This window comes from Gorilla gorilla, chromosome 11, assembly GCF_029281585.2.
Source record: "Gorilla gorilla gorilla isolate KB3781 chromosome 11, NHGRI_mGorGor1-v2.1_pri, whole genome shotgun sequence".
NCBI classification, from domain to species: Eukaryota; Metazoa; Chordata; class Mammalia; order Primates; family Hominidae; genus Gorilla; species Gorilla gorilla.
In genome coordinates, this window is record NC_073235.2 from 99,456,958 (window position 1) to 99,478,903 (window position 21,946).

Consider the following 21,946-nt stretch of genomic DNA (forward strand, 5'->3'; position numbering starts at 1 on the left):
TTCTATTCCTACGCACCTAGAATCCAAACATGCCCTGAGCAACCAACTTCCTCTCCTCTAGCTCCTGAAAGGGCATTCATACCCAGGTTTGGAGCAATGGTGCCTAGTTTACATGTACTAATGCTGAATTTAAAGGCTGTTGGGATTATGCATGGGTGGATGTTTTTGACATATGACATATATATTAGCAAATGTAAGTTTTATAGCAAATGAAGCATTTAAGTGGTGATGATGAAAACTACGGTATATGTCAAAATAAATTACAACAGATTTTGAAGGAACCATAAACCTGAGCTTCACAGCTCCACTTGGGATTCAACCCAAAGAACAGAGAAGTAATTGTGCAGTGGCATGTAATAATCAAACATAAATTGACCAGAAAAGGAAAGCCCAGGTTTGGAATGAAGCAAATCTAACTCTTTTGGGTTAGTCTAACTCTTTTTCCATGAGGCGGTATGAAGAAAACTTAGCAATCCTTCCCCACCACTCCCCAACCCTGTTCCCAGAGGAAGCATGAGCAAGGCTGTTTTTACTTTCTATCCATGTCTGATGCAGCGGCGTAATGCAAAGCTGTGCGTCCCCAGTCATCTGTTTCATTAACGTTGGCCCCTGTGGTCACTAATGTCTCAATACAGTGGAAATGACAATTCGCAGCTGCATAGTGCAAAGGGGTCCTGAAAAACAAACAGCAATTTATTACTCCATTCAGTCTAGAAAACAGGCCTGTTGTTGGCACTAGCACTGGCAGCAGTATGCCTAGGGCGTGGAAAGCTCTTGGACTCTCAGAGTGTGTGGAGGCCAAAGTCATGCCTTCCTTCAACTATACAAGTTAGGTATCCCTTATCTGAAATGCTTGGAACTAGAAGTGTTCTGGATGGTTGAGCATCTTTTATTCAAAAATCCAAAATTCAGAATGTTCCAATGTGCATTTCCTTCGAACATTTTGTCAGTGTCCCAAACGTTGCAGATTTTGGAGCATTTCAGAGTTTGGATTTTCAGATGAGGGGTGCTTAACCTGTATAAACTGGAAGTGAGGCTACAAAGACAGTGGCTTCAAACAAGGCCATCTACCATGGATCTGTCCTTTCTTTTCCTTCCTAGAGCCTATCCTAGTTCAGGTCTATGTTATTGCTTTTTTGGATCATTGCAAGCCCATCCTATTGGCTTCCTTAGCGCTAATCAAGTGTCCATAATTTCTAGTTAATGTAAATGAAGAATTTTTTTTAAGGCGCAATACCCACATATAACAATCATGTTCTAAAACCTTTGGTTCTCTCTACTAACCAATACTTGATTCCTCAGCCTAGAATTGAAGACTTTCCAAAACTGGTCCCAATCTCCTTTGATGGGGTATCTCTCTCCCCTAGATGTACCCATTAGGATAACCAAACTGGATGACTTGAGGCTTTCTGGATCATGTCCCTACTTCCCCCCTACCTTTGTCCAGGTTGGTTTACCCCCGGGAGTGCCCATTCACGAATCACTTCCACCCATCAAAACCCCACTCATCGTCTTGTCCCAGGGGCTAGTTCTCTTTAGTTTGTCTAAGATGGCTTATCTACTCTCTGTGTCTGTCTTGAGTTCTCATCACATATTGCCTTGATTTTAGCACTGGTGTATTGTCTTATCCTCCCCACTGAACTGCAAGCTCCTTGAGGGTAGGGATGTTGGTTAATGGGAAGAACAATGCAGAATCTGAATCCAAATCCGAATCAGAAGCCCTGGGTTCTGGCATTGGCAGATGTGCAAGCTGGCCTAAATCACATCCCCTCTCTGGATCTTGACTTCTTCACCCTTATTTCAATAAGAACTTTTAAGCTACTGTGCCCTACCTAAGATCCTTCTAGGTCTAAAATTCTGTGTATATGTGTAAATCATTTAGTTTCTCTCTCATTAGTTGATTTTTCTCCTCTTTAGTTAAAAAAAAAAGAAATTTTAAATATTTTACCTATTGGATTGCATATGTTTTAATTAGACTGAAAATTATCAGGTAACAACCTCATGACAGAGCCCAAAGATAAAGGCTGTAAGGTCCTTCTAGGTCTAAAATTCTGTGTACATGTATAAATCATTTAGTTTCTTTGGGCTCAGCTTTCTCATCTATTAAAAGGGGTAACAGCATCCCCACATACCTCATTAGTGTTAGTATCAGAAAACACAAGCACCTCGCAAAGGGCAAGACTACAGAAATATAAAGTAATTTGCTGTACATTACTTATTTTTAGCTCTCGGTTGTTCAGCAGTTTTTCTGGTATGACCAGCTGATAGTCAAAGAATAATAAACAAATGATTAGTTTTCAAGTATAATTATTTCATATTTTATAGTCAACTTATGGGCTCTCTCACTAGTTGATTTTTCTCCTCTTTGGTTCAAAAGAAAGAAATTTTAAATATTTTACATATTAGATTAGATTGCATATGTTTTAATTAGACTGAAAAGACAGGAGGTCGGCACAAGATACCGGTCATGAAGACCTTGCTGATGAAACAGGTCGCAGTAAAGAAGCCGGACAAAACCCACCAAAACCAAGAAGGCAACAGGAGTGACCTCTGGTCATCCTCACTGCTACACTCCCACTAGCCCCATGACTGTTTACAAATGCCATGGCAACATCAGGAAGTTACCCTATATGGTCTAAAAAGGGGAGGAATGAATAATCCACCCCTTGTTTAGCATATAATCAAGAAATAACTGTAAAAATGGGCCACCAGCAGCCCTTGGAGCTACTCTGTCTATGGAGTAGCCATTCTTTTACTTCTTTACTTTCTCAATAAACTTGCTTTCACTTTACTCTATGGACTCGCCCTGAATTGTTTCTTGCGCAAGATACAAGAACCCTCTCTTGGGGTCTGGATGGGGACCCCTTTCCCATAACAGGGAGAGACACAAGGAGTGAGAGTCCATAAGAACAGTGTGAGGTACTCTGCAGTCATGAAGGATTAGGGTGCTAGGGGAGCAGAGAAGAGGGGCATGCCATCAGTGCACAAGGAGGTGTCACTGACATGAATCTGAAAGGGCGGGTAGGAGTTGCCTTAGACAAGTTGGTAAGAGGAGAAATTTGTGGCAACCCCAGAGAAGGAGGGTACATGTAGAAAGGAAGGGTAAAGAGATGCAATGGGAAAAAAAAATTATATATATACATGAAAAATATATATCCATGTACCAGCTAGCATCATGGCATCATTTACTTACATAAAGGACCATTAAGGCAAGAAGAATTCTATGACCCATCGGTGGTGTGTGTGCACTTAATGTTTTAAACATGTCTGAAAATTCATCCCAAGATGAAATGTTCAATACATATAATAAAATATTCTAGATCTTAAGACTAGGATTTATGTATTCCACTCTGCTAGAAACAGAATTTTCCAAACTATATCCATGTAGGAGTTTTGTTTTGTCTTTTAACTGAAGAAAAAAAAAAGGGAGACAATTGGCACATCTAAACAGCAGCTGTGAGTGGAGATGCTTTCTTTGTGGCTTGTTATTTGCTTTGTTGGCAACCTCTATGAGAAGGGACTTCCTTCCGAGGAGGATGGAATCCCCCCAGCTAACTTCCCAGTTTACCATTTCAACCTAACTTGATTACTACATAGACCACTCCCAGTTCCTCTTATTTAAGCACTTGAAGCACAACTCTCTGATTACATACCTCCCACACTTGTCCTTTTTATGGAAATCTGCTCCGCTGCTCTGCAAGAGTTTTATACATTCCACATTACTAGAAAGACAGGGAAAACATCATTAAGATGGAAGAGATCAATTACTGGCCTATCTTCAGCAAGAGCTATTTTCTGCAGAGTACAGGACCAGATGAAAAGATAGCTCCTGGTCTAAATTCCGCTAATAAAAACCTGAACATATTAGAGTAATGACATATTGTAAGGATCTAAAGTTCCTATGATTCCTTTTTCAAAGCTAATAAATCAATAGATTAAAGAGCTTGGTGGAACATTTTTAATTCCATGACTAAGAAATTTAATGATTATTACATGATTAAACCCTCCAGTGATGGTTTCATCATTTATCCTAAAATTCTTTTTCCAAAACCGTCAAGAGTTTATGAAACAACCACTTAAACCTATAATAATTTCATGTCACCTTTAAACAATGAGCCAGAGTGGATGGGCGTTACCTTCTATCACAGCAGAATGAATTCACCATGATAACCACTTTCAACCCAGATACTCCTTAATAGAAAATAAAACAACTGTATTTCCCTGTCTTTGTAATTTATGCAAATAAATGTGCAGAACCAAGGCTGAAAATGATGTCATGGAGCACAGTGATCTTCCATAGCTTCTTTATCATTTGCAGAAGCAATAAATCATATTTAGTAGAGAGAAAAGGACCCATCAAAGTGATTTTTCCTATTAAAGGGCATGTAGCTAAATAGTAATTCTAATAGGAATTTCAGACATGAATCTGGAATTGTATGTTGTCACTTTCTGTACAGGTCTGATATTTTTTAAATGTGAGCATACAAAAGAGACAATTGTCCATCATTGTTCTAAACTTAGGATGCTAGAAGTGGCCTGGAATTATTACTATAACTTAAATAAGAAAAATGATCTCAATGATAAACCTGAGCAGGGCTCTCCTCACCCCACACCCACCCTTTATAGCCACCTTCTCAGAGAAATAGCTCTTTCAATCGTAACATGTAAGAACTTTTTAAAATAAGTATGTGTTGGTGTAGCATGCCAGCTGATATAAAGCACCTGTCTCTTACTGAATGATGCCAAAGGATCAAGGGTAGTGGCAGATCCAACTTGTGTGGCTCATGAAGCTCATACAATTTGGGGGCTGAGGTAGGGGGAAGGGGTCTTTTTTAAAAATAATACAAAATTATGAATACAAATTTAGTTATAAGAATTCAGAAGGGACTCATGTAAATAAGGAACCCTAAAGTGTCACCATTTATCCACCTCTGATAAATAGGTAATGCCTTTGGTAATATACAAATGACAAATGGCGAAGCATTACTGTTCCTTAAGGACCAGGAAACTGATTAAGAACCAACATCTTCCCCAAACAAGGTCATCCAAGAGATGCCATGTTTAGTCAATGTGTGGTCACATATATCAATGACATTGATCAGAGCTTCAATCTTACCACTGGTAGGTGAAAAGAAAGTAGCTGATGAAAAATTCTCTTTACAACTTTAAAAAAAGGTAAGGATAAAATCACTTCTTGCCTGTCTTTTGGGTTTTCTTGACCTATGTTCACATTTAATCATTAAAAGACTAAAAATTAGATTTGAAACAAGAACAAAAATGTCTGTAAATGAACATAAATTAATTCAACCTTTGATTCTCTTGATTATCACCCACATAACAGCAACAAAAGAGGAAAAACCTAGGAACAAATTTCAAATTATTGTCTTTTGGTGTATGGGGTAACAGATATGTATTCTGTAGCCTGAAAATCTATAATTTAAAAAAAGAAAAGAAAGAAAAGAGAAAGAAGAAAACAAAAGAAGAACTATTTGCTATTTGAAATGGGCTAATAATTTTTCTTTGGTGAAACAAAATGCTTGTGATGTGGAAATATAACATAGTGATATTTGATAATTAGTAGAAATGATTCTTATTTTACTAAGGAAATTGCCTTTGATTCACAGACAACTTAAGTCAATAAAGATGAATTAGTAATTAACTCATAAATTAACTAGAATTGGTAACTACTCACCCTCCTGCAGCAGCAGCATGAAGGCACGTTCTTCCAAATTTATCTGGGGTGTCTATTTCAAAGCCTGCAGACAGCACGTGCTCATTACTAAACAAGGATACTATGCTATACTTTTGTCCTAGTTAAACCACAAGAAACATTGCAGAGACAGAAAAATCAGTTAGTAGAAAAACCAGAATGCAAGCAATTGTAGTCAGAAAGAGGTTGTCATGGAAACAAATGGGAACTGCTCAAGCTTGGCAATTTTATAGGAAGAACCGTGAAGTCAAGAAGGATTTATTTTCACATTCAGCCCTGGGTGAACCACAGTCCCATTTTTTAATCCCAGGATAGAAATTTATGAAACCAATTTGAGATAAGTAGGGCAATCGACAGGCAGATAGAACTCATGGACAAAACATAGAAGCAAAGGAATAATCTTAGCATGCTGGAATAGATTTTTTTCTGAAGTGTATTTCAACCTTTCAGTTGGTTTAAGAGTTGGGAAACATGCTTGCATGCAGGAATTATTTTTTAAACATGCCAACAGCAGTGAAAGCAGAATCAGCCATAGGTAAAGTACTTAAAGGAAAAAAAAATGCCTCTGGGATATCTCACAAATTAATTCATAAACAATCTTTGCCTTGCAGACCTCTACCACTTTTGAAAGCCCAGGAATTTCTTAATATATGACAGTTGGCAGAGGTAGTGATAAGAAAGATTAGCAAAGCTCCAAACCAGAAACAATCTCTTGGCTCCAAATAGTCTCATATTTTAAAAATTGAAATTAAACCTAGTTGGAGGAAATCAGCCATAGTGATTTTTCAGTGCCCAGGGAGTGGGAAAGTAACATGACATTCTCTACCACCAGATGTAGGGTATTTGGCCTTTTCCCTTTGTTGAAAAATATTAAATGCTAAACCATCATTTTAAACCTCAAAGACTTTTCCTTCTTCTGTGACGTAACCTTTCTATAAACTCTGGCCATCCCTGCTATGTTTCACCCTGGAACACCCAAGCTTTTACTGGAAAAACAGGCAAGACTCTCATTCTGGGGCAGGAATAATGACATTCAAACAGCTTTAACACCAAGGATTGTTGGGAGCTGTCACATGCAGTTAGCTGAGAAATACAACTCATCCTGACGAGTCAGGTAATGACATGAAGCACAGGCAGCCACTCACTCTGACCAGACACCTGAAGCCATTGACTCATGTACAGGACACATTAAGCCTCATCTCTGCTAACAGATTTACTTACCCGATGATAACAACTTTCTGCAGCAGTCAGAGTGAGCATTTAGGGCAGCTAAATGTAAAGGGAACATGCTATGGATTCCACACCTGAGGAGTAAGAAAACAGAGCAGCTCACGGCAACAGATCTCAAGACACATGCGGAAGGACAATTACCTTTCTAGATTCTCTGATGAAAATTAACAACACCTTGTGTAGGGAGTCTTGGCTGAAATAATTTGGTAATTCTTCCATTCAATAAATAATTATGCAATCAGTTTCTACCTTAAAATAATAAATGCCTGAATCAAAACCATAATTAAAAGCCCATTACCATAGGAATGTATATTTTTAAGAAAATCTGTTTCACATAAAGCATGACTCTTTAAATGTAAAATTAATTTCCCTGTCATTTTCTTTCAGCTTGGTGATTGTATGTCTCATTCTCTCATTCATCTATTCAACACTTTCTAAGCATCATAGACTATGCTAAGGGCTGGAGATAACAATACTGAGCAAGACAAACTCAAGTTTGAAAAGCAACCTGTTTCCTTTCTTTTTTTTCTTTTCACTTGGTTTTTTTTTTTTTTTTTTTTTTTGAGACAGAGTCTCACCTGTCACCCAGGCTGGAGTGCAGTGGTGCTGATACAATGATAGAGGCAGGCAGGGGGCAGAGAAATTCTAGGCAGAAAAGGGCAGGTTCTGAGCAAAACCCCATTCTCAAGCTGAAAAGCCTGAAACTGTGCCCCAAAGTGAGAACTTATATCCCTGTTTTCCCACTCAAATGTTGCCTTTTCCTAAACCACCCATGGCCCTCCCCCACCAAATCCTGTGCCTATAAAAATCCCAGACTCAGCTAGTAGACAGGACTATGGCTGAACGTCAGAGAGAAGCAGCTTGATTTCAGAGAGACAGTTTGATGGCATAACTTCAGAGGAGAATCTGGCCAGAGACAGCTGGACTTCAGGGGAAGATTGTCTACCCATCCCATCCCCTTTTCAGCTCCCCTTCCTGCTGAGAGCCACTTTCATTGGCAATAAAATCCCCTGTGTTTACCATCCTTCAATTTGTTCATGAGACCTCATTTTTCCTGGATGCCAAACAAGAGCTCAGGAACCACAAGTGCAGATATAAAAGGCTGTCACACTGGCCCTTTGCCCTCGCTGGCGGAGGGCAGCTGCCTTATGCAAAAAGGCAAAGGGCCCACTGAGCTGTTAACACTTAAGCCAACCGTGGATGGCAGACTTCAAAGCGCACTGTAACATGCCCTCAGGAGGCTTTGGGAGTTGCAGGCACCCCTGCCTGGATGCTGCTGCAGGGCCTGCACAGAGTTCACTCCTGCCAGTGCCAAAGCAGCCAGCTGGTTCCAGCACTCATTCACCCCAGTTCCCATGCTCATTTGCTCAGGCGTTCCTTCCAGCAAGGAGTTGAGAGTGGCAGGCTGAGTAAACAAGGTACCCCTGTCTCAAGTCCCACAAAGGGGTCAGGGAAATATCCTGCTTCAGTGTAATCACAGTACACTGCAGCTTTGACCTCCCTGGGCTCAGGTGATCCTCCCACTTCAGCCTCCTGAGTAGCTCGGACCACCACAGGTGCACATCACCATACCCAGCTAATTCTTTGGTGTATTTTGTAGAGACAGGGTTTTGCCATGTTGTCCAGGCTGGTCTCAAACTCCTGGGCTCAAGCAATCCACCTACCTTGGCCTCCCAAAGTGCTATGATTACAAGCATGAGCCACCACGCTCAGTCCTTGTTTTATTTCTTGATTTGATAAACAAATATTATTGTTGTATTATGTCCCAAGCACTTTGCTAGGAGTTAATAATGGCTATATTGTTGAAAATAAAGTTTTGGATGAGAATAAAAACTAATGTTTGCCTTTTGCTGATCAAACTTCATCTTCCTAATAGATTTTTACGTTGCACATTAACCCACATCACAATACCAGTAACAAAAACACAATTGGGGGCAATACACATTACTTTGCATATATTTCATAAATCTAGTAGTATTTAAGAGAGAATCTAGAAAAGGATTTTATAGACCGACCCCCACTAAGACACAGTCACCAGGATGACCCCTTAAGGGACAGACATCTTCTGTTGGCAGCACTTTTTGCCTTTGGGATTAAATCCTCCTCCTCTTCCCTACTACATCTTCTTCAGCAAGGACCCAAAGCCATGTGCTGAATTGTGGCTCATAATAAACAGCATCACCAGGTGGCTCCTGTGTACTTGTAAGCATCTATAATGTTAGTGACCACTTCTCATAACATCTTATTTTAATCAAATAATACATTTCAGCCTTTTAAAATCTTCTGCATAATACAAGCAAGTATGGGACTATATCTGTTTACACCCTACAGCATTAATTACCTAAGTCTCCTCTCTGGCACAAAGTGGCCCGTTTTCAGACTCCATGCTTCATAAAGAAACACATATGATTTGAATTTGTTAAGCTTTGGGTACATACATTTTATTTACCATCTCGAAAGTTATTATGATGATGTGTGTGTGACTGTGTAAAAGGATATACACATTCACAGACATTTTGTGGTATTCAGGGTTTTGCAAAATTCAATTCTGTCAGCAATTAACCACTGTTTTCTCTCTCCATAATAGCTTCTTCCTATTTAACAGTGGTTTTATTCGGTCTTCCCTCTGTTTGTTTTCCTTTCCCTATATGGAGATTCCAGCCCAGTGTGTATAATAGCTGGCATCCATCAAGTGATGCAATTTGCTCGTCTTCCAGGCAGCATCATGTGGAGAAGAACTGCTTGTAATTGCCTCTCTCATCATTTACCAAAAAAAATTCTGAAATGCAATTGCCTCAGTGATGACCTTGATGGTCGTGAACGGGGAGAGGGAGTTGGGGGATTGGAGAGAAGCTTTTCTGCTTATGTTATTATTTATATTGTTCCCTTTTGATTCAAGAGAAACATTCTTGTTTTTTCAATGCATAACATGTTTTAAAACCTCCTTATAAAATGGCACTTAAAGCTAATGTGATTTTACCTAATCATTTTATTTGTTTTGGGAATTTAAGGCAAAACTATGTGATTAAATATATCTGGACATTTAGAAGAGGAAAATGGATAGAATATTTTCATTCCTGAAAGAATGTGCCTGGAATCAAGGACTGGATTTCTTAAGATTTCTTTGAGCCTTCCTCATTCTTTAAATACATACAAACACACACACACACACACACACACACACACATGTTCATATACACCCATAAATAAAAATATATATACACATAATATATATACAATATAGTTTATAAAGTTCCATATATATCTTTATGTAAAATAATACAAGCAAATGAATTTGAGGAAATAGCATCAAACTCTATAAGAAACCAATTGGGAAAAACGAAAAGTATAAGTGGTAGTATAACAGCAACCATATGATATATTCCGTAAACCTCATTATCAATATTTCCAATCAATCTTGCCACTTAAAACCCATCTTTGAATAATTCATCAAACTCTACATTCGCTGATTTTTTTTTCACTGCTCCTTACAAACCTGAGAAGATGAGAGAGATAGAACTACTCTGATTTAAAAGGTCTAGTAAAATTTCTGTTTGATATATATTTTTTACTCCACAGTGAATAAAAAGTTACTACTTCAGTGCAGGATTTGAAAATAGATTTGCATAGACTCAAATACTATTGGCATTTGCACTTGCATATGAAACTATGGTTCAAATAGTAAAACTAAGTTTCAAGTCAAGATTGGAAAGAAAAGAAAAGCAGAATTCAGTGTCTCTGAATCAATTCAGAAATGATTTATGTATTTCAAAATAAAATTACTACCTTATTTTATAAAATAAGACTGCTCACAAAGGAAGGATTATAAAACCTTTAGCAGGAAAATTAGGACTTGGCTGTCTTAGCCAATTAAGAAGCATCACTCTTACTTCATCAGGTATACATCAAAGAAGATCAATAATGAAGGTGCCAAATCACACTAAAGTTAACAATGCATAAGTTACAGGAAAGAGGAGACCAATTTCGTTAAATTGCCACATTTATTTGACCAGTCATTGAATTAATGGAACACATTTATATTAGCTAGTTCTAATTTAGCTGTTAGTTGGCATCTCCTACCCAGTTATTTCAGAATAAATGAGGTCTGCAGGCCTGTCTTGCAGAGAGCTATTAGAAATGAAGAAAGAGCCTTCACACGATTAGAATTTGGGGTCTTTGAAGCTTTCCCCTTGGCATCAGAGAGATGTGGCTGCCCTCCCTACATCCAGTCTTTTCTAGAGCCTTCTCTTTAGGCCATGTGGGTAAAGAATACATGATTAAAGTGACAGAGTCAGAAACTTGGGGTTTCAGTCCTCATTTTGCCACTTGCTATCTACTTCACCTTTGGCAAGTGCATAACGGTTCCCTCCTCAAGAAAATAAGACAATTACGGTGACTCTATCATGGAGCAACTGTAAGGACCCATTGAGATAATGTTCATGTAGTGCTAAAATGGAGCATCACGCACATGGAAATCCTTTACCATACATGTTAGTATGATTGTTGCCCTTGCAATTCATATAAGGTTAATTGGTAATCAGCAGTACATGAGTTTTGAAGTTGTAATCAGGTTGTACTTCCTTAAAATCAGTTGTATGATTCCTTAAAAGCCAAGAATGAATCATGATCGGTTAACATTTCTGTTATCTTTCTGTGTGTCTAAATTCTTTATAATATTTACCTCACAAGTGTCCCAGCAAAGTGGGATTGGTTTAGCTTTGCTCACTGAGAGGGTGAGACAAAAACATTTCCTAAATTTAGAATAGGATGATTTTATGATGTTTTACTCAAATGATCAGTCCAAGTAAACAAACCAATTTCTTATGAATTTTATCTATGCAATTCCAAGTATTTATTATGCACCCTTAAGTGACAGCCATGAGACCTGGTCCTTGTTATTTGCAACCAACAGATGTTTTCAGTGGTTCCTTTTGAATCAAGTTTAAACACGCTAAAGTGGTTCAAGAGGCCCCTTCTCGATCTGGCTGTTGTCTAATCTGAATATTCTAGAATCTCAATAAACTTGTTTCCATTCCTCTAAGTGCCAGGCTCTGTCCTACCCCCAGGCCTTTGCACATACCAGTCCCTCCACCTGAAACTCTCTTATCTTTCTCTCCTGCTTCTCCCATTATTTCTCCAACTAATCAGTGCATCTCCAAAGTACTGGAAATATCTTTGGGATCTCAAGAGTTCTCTGTGAGAATTTTTAACCTGTCCTTTCCTTTCTATGATAATCTAAAACAACTGGCATAAAAGCATTTTTTTGACTCATCGGAGTGGCCCTTTATCACCACATACCTCTGCCTAATTTCAGTGTCCATGTTTGTACTGAGGATCACATTGGTGCTTGTGTAGTACTGGCATGGGCCAGTGAGAAAAGAATAAAGATGGGCTCAATGGACAAGTGATAAGACTGAACCTAGGAAGGGCCAATGATAATCCAGTACCTGAGCCTTCCATATAAACAAAATTTGGCAGTAGCTTGAATAAGGGGCTCTGTGCTGCATGCCAAGTCCACTGTTCCACCACTTTAAGCCACTGCAAAACCTCCATTCTTGCAGTGTATATTGAACTCTAAAGAGCCTGCACCTCAGCCACCAGGACCATAATCCTACACAAATGGTGACTTCACTTTGGCAAAATGTGAACTATCACATCATCTGCTATGTAGAGGCAGCAAGCCACTTGCTCAGGAGCTGAGGGTCCAGATCCAGTAGACTGAAGATGAGTCCCATTTCTATCCCTTACTGGCTCTGTGACTTTGAGCAGGTAACTGAACCTCTCCGTGCCTCACTTACTTCACCTGCAAGATGGGAATAATCATAGCACTTACCTCATGAGGCTGTGGTGAAAGTTAAATGTAACCCCTCAGAGCAGTGCCCAGAGGGAAGCACTCATAATGTTTGCTACTACTAAATTGTGCAGTTAACATGAATGGTGTTGGTTTCTGTTTGCATGTATTTTGTAATTTTTTAAAATATTAATTTGCCAGTGTCAAAAGCCTAAGGAGTTCATCTAGTTTATGTTTATACATATTCATGTATCATTATAATAAAAATAATTATATACTGAGGATCTAAAAGACTCTTGCTACCATGAGCTAACTGCTAGTCATCCTTCAGTCTTGGTTAAACCTTTACATCTTGCTTCTCTAGTCTTGCCAGACTGGGTTCCACATCTTAGATATTTTTCACACATCCCAGCAGCACCCAGCAATCGCTCTGGCATCACACTTAGCATGCATGATTGTATTGCTTGTTTAAATCTTGCTCCCAGGGGATCATAAATTCCTCAAGGGCAGGGACCTCTATAATCCCAGAACCTGGCATCGTAGGTACCACTTAGGCCCTCAACCAATATTTAATGAATGAATGAATGTCAGAGCCAGTTATTTATAAACTATAATACCCCTAATTCTGCTGCAGTTGAGGCAGAAAAAGAATGCATAATTGGTAAGGAAATAGGCAAATTAAAACCCTGGAGACAATCCTCAAACTAACAAAATTAAACAAGATAAACCAAAGGGTTTTGACACCACGTAAAGTTGCATGAGCACTGAATCAAACCGTAGGAAGCTGCTCTGACTTAAAGTTCAGAGAAGCAAAAAGAATAACAAAGAACATTCTAATCAAGGGCTGACATTTATTTTAGATTCAAATAAATTCGTAAGAAAGTAATAATGATAAAACTTGTCACATAGAGTTAATTTAAATACATTTGGCTATATTGCTTATGAATGAAAATGGGTTCTTTTCACAAATGCTATTTGTTTTTTCACTTATTTATGAAAGGCCTATTTTTCTCCTCTTTAATAATCCTATAAGGAACCCAGATAACAGTGATTTTCTGAGAGGCTTTTGGCAAATTTAATCTTCTCCAATTACTCTTCCCTTCACTTTGATATTTTGCCCTAGGGTCGTTTCCATTCTCCCACACACACAAACACACAAAGGCACTTACGCACACACATACAATCACTGCCTTAAGGAACCATTGTCACTGAAGGTAGCATGTCGCATCCTCAGATAGTTGTGACAAAGAAAGCAGACATGGCTCTTTCAGGCTGAGACAATGTTTCCCTCATCTGTGTCCCTAAGACATAGCAGAGACAATGGAAGAAAATGCTACTTGAACAACAATGCTATTTTTAAGGCACTTTTGCTACATGGTCTGTGTTTCCATAAATTGAAAGCAAAATAATTACATGGAAATAAATTTCCATCATATTGAATTAAATGGTTTTAAGGGAAAAATTTTAAGTAACCATTGGGTCCAGCTTATTTTTATTCCTAAAATGGATTCAAGTCTGGAAGAAAATCAGAAATTCATGATTGTTTGGCTAAAATTTCCCAAGTAACCCAAAGCTGAAAAAAAATACCACTGAAAATATTAACACATTACAGGTAAAGTCAGTTGGTGCCTAAATATTTATTTTTCTGCTTAATTAACACTGAGCATTTATTATCTCTATCTTTGGGCATCCATGATCTGGTTCGGAACTCCAGAACCTGGTAAGAGCGTCCTGAATCTTAGTGTAGAGCTCTTTCCACAAAACTGAGAGGCTTATTTTAACTTACGACATCCCAATTAAAAAGTTCTTTTGGCTCACAGCAGATTCCCCTCTCTTCTGTAAAAAGACATCCCACTGCTAATACTATTTGTCAGCATTCTCCTCTTCTGTCATCCCTCAGCCTCAACTTTAGCCCAAGACCTCATCTTTTCTTCCCTGGACATTTGCAAGAGGCTGCCAAGTGTTTGTAGCCTGGACTGCCTCCAGTACGTCTGGACCGCCTGCACTATGTCTGGACTGCTATCAGAGCGATCTTTCTTACACACAAATGGGATCATTAGACACAACCTGTTCTACGCCCACTTAGAATTCTTTAACAGCTTCCGAATGACTCAGAGTGGAATGTAATTCTTTAGCAGGACTTGCGAAGTCCTTTGAGATGTGGCTCTTCCAGCCTTTCCTCCTCATTTCTTTCCACTCCACCCACCAAACATCCAATGACCCAGCTTTAGAAATGTGCTTTTAACAGGTTCACATGTTTATGTCTTTATAACGACTGTTCCCTTTTCTTGGGATATCCTTCCTTTCTCCCATTTCTCTTTCTACCGCATAATTATGTCCATGTAGCAAACTCCTATATATCCTTCCTTTTGTTACAATGTCATCTCTTCTGGGGGATCCAGAAAATTAGTGTCTCTCTCACTCTGTTCCCACAGCCTGGTCCAAACATCCATCTTAACAAATTTCACAATACTCAGTAATTTGTGCTTGTTCTTATCTCTACCACTAGACTGGGAGGTGTTTGGAACCCAGTTCAACTTAATGTTGGACAGATGAAGATAAACCATTATATCCTACCAATCTACCAGAGTGCTTCACAAAATTCATTTTAAGTCCAGAACACCTGCCCTCTGTGAATCTGATTTCATGATCCCACTGCGTCTTCCCCAGGTCATTTCAATTTTAGCTCATTCTCATACAAGACTTTCAATGGTGTTGCAGAAAATTAACAAATAAAATTCCTAAGATACACTGCCTTCATAAGGTTTTTCTTCTAAAAATTTAGTTATTGTTACAGACTCTGATCAAGGCTAAACTCTTTATTCAGGCATTGAAGGCCCTCTTTAATTTAGTTCTACTACCTATTATTAAATAATAAAATAATAGTTAACATATATTGATAGCTCACTACGTGCCAGGCACCGTTCAAAGAGCTTTTAACATGCGTTATCTTTTTAATAACCTTAGGAGGTGTATTTATAGAACTCATATAGATCTTACCAGATACCAAAGAGCTTTACTAGTAATTAAGTCACTTAATCCTCATAACAAACCTACAGATAAGTACTAGTATTACTAGTATTACTACAATATTTCCAATTAGGCAAGGGGCTCAAAGTCACACAGCTCACAAGGGAAGCAGCTTGGATTGGCATCAAGGGAGCATCCACCAAAGCCTGGGCTCCCAACCACCCTGGGTCCTGCCCCTCGGTGGTGCATAGCATCACCACATTCTCTACTCTGTCAGGCCAAGCTCTTCCCTGGTGTGGAGTCTTTGCCTCTTTTGTTCCCGCTTTCCTCCCTGCTTGGGATGGTTGCCACCCTCTGCTGTACTCAGATAATTCTCAGCCCCTAAAGCCTAGCTAAAATTCATCTTCTCCTTGAAGCCTTTTCAGAAAACACTGGCCACCTTTGAGCTCTCTCTTCCCTGTCTATATTCTATGACACAGATTGTCTACACCAAACATTTGCCACTTAAGTCTGTTTCATTTAGAACTTTATGATATATGATCTCGCATGGTTCTTTGACTTAAGTGGGTCTTGGGCTCTGAACAAAATTATGAGCGCCTTGAAACTAGGTAACTTACATCTTATGAAATCTCCCATAGCACCCAGCATAGATGCTTTATGTATTTTTGTGGAATTGAAGTTCAAAATGAAGTCAGGTTCCCCCTTCCCTACATAGCAGATCGACTCAATTGTACTCTATAACCATATCATTAAAGCTGAGCAAGCACTCTGAATACATTCTAAATTGGCACAGTTAGGTTTTATTTTTCCTGTTTAATATGAAGCATTGGGAAGGACAGAAGAATATTAGAAAGAAAAGTTACGAATAAAGTTCAAGTTTCCTTAATTAAAACCACTGAAATAGACCTCATTTGGATGAAGCTAAAAAATAAAATTGGTTCTTCTTTGCCTCTGTCATTAAAAGGCACTTAATTTATTTAAAATTTAATTTGTATTTAGTATAATGGTATAGATCCACCTTAACCTGGATAAATGGGAACTATCTACTGCACGGAAGAATCTTTTTGCCAGTATTCCCACTTGAGGCAATTATTCCACCGTATTTTTGCGGTAACCTACTTGGCTGTGTCAGCTCCACTGGTTATTAAGGTGTTAATCAAAAGCTCATGACCGTATCTTGCAGCCACATGGAGAGGAGTGTTGCCGTCCTTATCCACACAGTCAATTTCACCTCCTGAAAGAGATATTTTAATACAGGATAACGCAAGGATTCAGGTTGATTCAGGTCCTATGTTCTCTGCTAATCTCTCGTATCAACCAAATGTTGATTTCTTTCCTATTCCAGTTGTGCATCTTTGCTCCGAAATACAAGAATGCTTTTAAAGGGGACAAGTCACCATCTGAAGCAGTAGTAGTAGTATATCCATGTAGACAGAAGTCTATTAGAGATGCTTTTGAGGCCGGGCGTGGTGGCTAACGCCTGTAATCCCAGCACTTTGGGAGGCTGAGGCGGGCAGATCACGAGGTCAGGAGTTTCAGACCAGCCTGACCAACACGGTGAAACCTCGTCTCTACCAAAAATAAAAAAATTAGCTGGGTGTGGTGGTGCATGCCTGTAATCCCAGCTACTCAGGAGGCTGAGGCAGGAGAATCGCTTGGACCTGGGAGGCAGAGGTTGCAGTGAGCCAAGATCGCACCACTGTACTCCAGCCTGGGTGACAGAGCGAGACTCCGTCTCAAAAAAAAAAAAAAAAAAAAAGAAAGAAAAAAAGAAAAATGCTTTTGAGAAATCTTTCCATATTGTCTTAGTTAAGAATCCAAAATCTCACAACTAAATGCCTGCTCTGAATGAAGAATGTATTCAAATCCCATAAAGTGTAATTCTGAAGACATGTTCAATTTTAATTTTCCCTGCTGAATTAAAGACCTATGTAAACCTTGTGCTAAAACATAAGAACCAAAGGGGATGGACAGTTCAGGAAATGATTTCATGTAATTTGATGATCTAGCTTATAGTATTTTAATATTATGACTAAAATGAGTAAAAGCATAGACAATAAACTGAAAATGCCTATATTTATAAAAACTATGACAATAATCATCCATACTTCTTTTAATAATATAGTATTGTCATTATGTTTTATTTTGCCTTCTCTTCCCCTAGTTTTTATTTCACTAAATTTCTTTTTTTCTCTCCCTTTTTCGTGTGTGTGTATATATACAATTGGTCTATTCATTCATTTATCTGAGGAACCATTTAAAAAGTTAGCTATCATAACATTTTACCGCTAAGTATGTTTTACCTAAGAACAAAGACATTTTCGCACATAACCACAATTCCATCATTTTATCCAAGAAATTTAACATTCATAAAATAATTTTATGTAATATTAGTGCATATTCCAATTTCTCAGACTGTCCCCAAACTGTGCTTTATAATAGTTATCTTGTTGTTTTAATCCAGGATCCAGTCAAATATCCTGATAGCACTTGGTTGTCATGTCTCTTTAGTTTCTGTTAATCCAAAACAATCCTCCTGGCTTTTTTTTTTTAAGTTTCTCATGTCATTGATATTATTGGAGCCCAAATCACGAGTTGTGTTGGACGCTCTACATTCTGGAGTTGTCTTTTGGTTTCTTCATTATTAGATTCAGGCTAAACATTTTGGCAACAATTCCCAGAGCAGATGCGTGCTTCCCGCTCCATTTTCTTAGCACACACACAGTTATTCCATTACCAGGTGATGCAAAGTTTGACTACTTGCAATGGGTACCAACTTTCAGTTTGGGAAAAGAAACAGTCCTGAAAATGGATGGCAGTGATGGTTGTACAACAGTAGGAATGCACTGGATGCCACTGAACTGTACACTTAAAAATGGCTAAAACGGTAAATTTTATGTTATGTATATTTTACCACAATAAAAAAAAGGCTTGATTATGTGGTTAAGGTGGTGTCTGTCAGTACACTTACTGCAAAAATATCTTCTCCTCTTTGTAATTAACAGGCAATCTGTGCAGTGATACAGGCAATCAGAGTATACAGGTATCTGATTTCCCAACAGACTTTTTCCACAATAATTTTTAGCATATGTGGGGAGTACTTTGTTCAAAATTTACCTGAATTTTTTACTGTGTGCTTATATTATCTATATAAGTTACGTTCATTTGATTCTGTTTGCTTTCAAATGTTTTTACTGGGTTTTATTTTATTTTAATAATATGTAAAATACATGTTTCAAAAGTCAAAAGTCATATTTTTGAAAAGCCTTACTCATTCTTATCCTTTCCTCTTCATCCTCATACACAACCTACAGTAATCATTTTCATTAGTTTTAGTTTATCCTTCTGTGTTTCTCTTTGCAAAAGAAAAAAAAAAGCAAAAACAAAAAAAATCCCCCTACTTAACAGTATTTCCTAGAACTCACTTCTAAAGATGACTTCTTGGAGATCTTCTTGATTTTTGTACAGTTTTATTGTTTTCCATTGCACAGTTGTACTAGTTTAGTACATTCATCTCCTATGGGTAAGCATTTAGGTTGTAAATAACATTTTGCTATTATCTGGAATGCCACAGTGAATAATCTCACATGTATGTTGCTTCATATTTGTTAGATGTATCTTCAAGGTAAATTTTCAGAAGGGAGATATCTAGGTCAAAGGGAAAATTAATATGTGGTTTTGTCATATTTTGCCAGATTTCTCTCTGTAGGCACGGTGCAATTTTACACTCTAACCAGCACAGTATGAGAGACACTTTTCCTTATAGCCTTGTCAAGCTTTTGAATATCTGCTATCTGATGGGTGAGAGCTGGTATCTCTATGCAGCTTTCATTTGCATTTCTCTTATTATGAGGGAAGTTGAACATCTTTTCATATGTTATAGAAGGACCATTTGTTTATCTTTTTCTGTAAACTATTTTTCATGACTTTTGCTCATTTTTCTAAGTTTGTGTGTATGTCCTTAAACATATACACAATACTGATATCTAAACCATATACACATATCTATACATGCTAGTATAAGTAATATAAAACCCCAAGAAATAGAAATATGTGAATGGCTTAAATGTCCTCAAACATACAAACAAACTTAGAAAAATGAGCAAAAGTGATTTTCAATAACTTTTAAAATGAGTAAGCTCTATTTGGGAGATTACTCATTTATCAGCAATACATATTACAAATATTTTTCTCCCAGGTTTTGTTTTTAATTTTTGATGTTTTTTTCCCTGTCAAAAAAATTCGGGGGGTGGTGGGGCGTGGTGGCTCATGCCTGTAATCCCAGCACTTTGGGAGGCCAAGGTGGGCAGATCACGAGGTCATGAGATCAAGACCATCCTGGCAAACACGGTGAAACCCCATCTCTACCAAAAACACAAAAAATTAGCCAGCATGGTGGCGGACACCTGTAGTCCCAGTTACTCGGGAGGCTGAGGCAGGAGAATGGTGTGAACCTGGGAGGCAGAGCTTGCAGTGAGCCAAGATCACGCCACTGCGCTCCAGCCTGGGCGACAGAGTGAGACTCCATCTCAAAAAAAAAAAAAAAAAAAAATTGGGGGAGGAATGTATTAGTCTTTTATCATGTTTGGGTTTGTTGTTAGGGAGGCTTTCCCTATACCCTGGTGACAAAGAAATTGACACATGTTTTCTATATGGGAAAGGTTTTCTTTTTCAGATATAGATATCTGATCCTTTTGGAGTTTATCTTGGTGGTGTGTTTGTTGACTGACTAAATAAATGTTCCCTGAATGCCTAAAAGACTAAAAATTCAAGAAAACAGCCTGAACAAATTCACAGAGGCAGAAACTAGATTAGTGGTTGCCAGGGGCTGGGGACAAATGGGGAGTGATGACTAACGGGTACGAGGTTTCTTTTTGTACTGATATCTAAACCATATACATACCTATATATGCTAGGATAAGTAATATAAATATGAATGACTTCAATCTAGAAAGGTGTGATACATTTGTTTTAAGTACCTTATTTCTGATTGAGAAAGTATTTTCTTATTGTAGAAAATTTAGAAGATGTAGTAAAATAGAAACACAAAGAAGAAAACAGAAGTCATCTATAAGTTCACTGACTATCCAAGATAGTCAGTACTAGTATTTTGGAATATTTCCTCCCAGTTGTATGTATGTGTGCATGTGTGTGTAGAATTTTCCCATGGTTGAGTTCCCGGTGTAGAAAGAGTTTTTTAGTCCTACGTTCTCCTTTAATGTTACATTACAAACCTTCCCATGTCATTAATTTTTTTCATTAATATAATTGTAAATGACTATATAATATCAGTATCTAGAGAATTTACTTAGCAAGTCCCCAATTAATAGGAATTGAGGGCATACTCAAATCTTTGCTATTAAGAAAAACACAGGAATGACCATATTTACAAATAGTCTTTACATTTCAGATGATTTCCTTTAGTAACTTTTTTTTTTTTCCTGAGACAAAGTCTCGCTTTGTCACCCAGGCTGGAGTGCAGTGACATAGTCTCGGCTCACTGCAACCTCCCCTTCTCAGATTCAAACAATTCTCCTGCCTCAGCCTCCCAAGTAGCTGGGATTACAGGTGCTTGCCACCATGCCTGGCTAATTTTTGTATTTTTAGTACAGATGTGGTTTTGCCATGTTGGCCAGGCTGGTCTCGAACTCCTGACCTCAAGTGATCTACTTGTCTCAGCCTCCCAAAGTGCTGGAATTATAGGCGTGGCCCACCACACCCAGCCAGCAACATTTTTAAAAGTAGGACTATTGGACTAAAAGTATGGAGACCCTTGATATACACCAGCAAAAAACTTTTGAGAAAGGCTCTGCCCATTAGCATTCCCATTAGCAGTATACTCGAGCATTATACCAAAAAGAAGCCATTGAGAGTCTTCTCAGCTCTGGGCAAAGGGCATTATCTTCCAGGCCAGGACACTGTCCCTTGTAATAAGATCGTCCATAAGGTCCTCATCAGATCTATATGGTCCTTCATTCCAATGAATCCTACTATTGGCCATTATAACTAACAACTCCCCAACATTTATTTTCAGCAAACAACGTTTTTTCTAGCCAAGTGTACTGGCAAAACGCAGGGCTAGAGTATAAAAATATTTGCTACAAAGTGAAATGATTACCAAAAATGTGTGCACTTTGTGAAGGGGACAATTGTTTCAAAAACCCCAATTAGCACACACAGGATTTTGGATGCTTCCCTCTACTCTCAAGACTTCTGTGTGTAGAATTTTGTTTGAAAATCAACTT

The 21,946-nt window shown here is 38.2% G+C and overlaps 1 protein-coding gene across 5 annotated transcripts in view; it reads right to left on the reverse strand.

Annotated features, from left to right (window-relative positions):
• ANKRD44 (ankyrin repeat domain 44) overlaps positions 1–21,946 on the reverse strand; it is a 348,412-nt gene that overhangs the window by 118,509 nt on the left and 207,957 nt on the right. For 3 of the 5 annotated variants that reach the window (XM_055379331.2, XM_031008708.3, XM_019022688.4), the window contains exons 10-14: positions 16,821–16,935; positions 6,932–7,014; positions 5,693–5,756; positions 3,654–3,722; positions 534–674 (exon numbers count right to left, since the gene is read on the reverse strand). In XM_055379331.2, the coding sequence (XP_055235306.1) occupies positions 534–674; positions 3,654–3,722; positions 5,693–5,756; positions 6,932–7,014; positions 16,821–16,935 (472 nt within the window). Of the gene's footprint in view, positions 1–533; positions 675–3,653; positions 3,723–5,692; positions 5,811–6,931; positions 7,015–16,820; positions 16,936–21,946 lie in introns of all 5 variants that reach the window. The other 2 variants (XM_055379330.2, XM_031008706.2) reach the window with 1 other exon arrangement.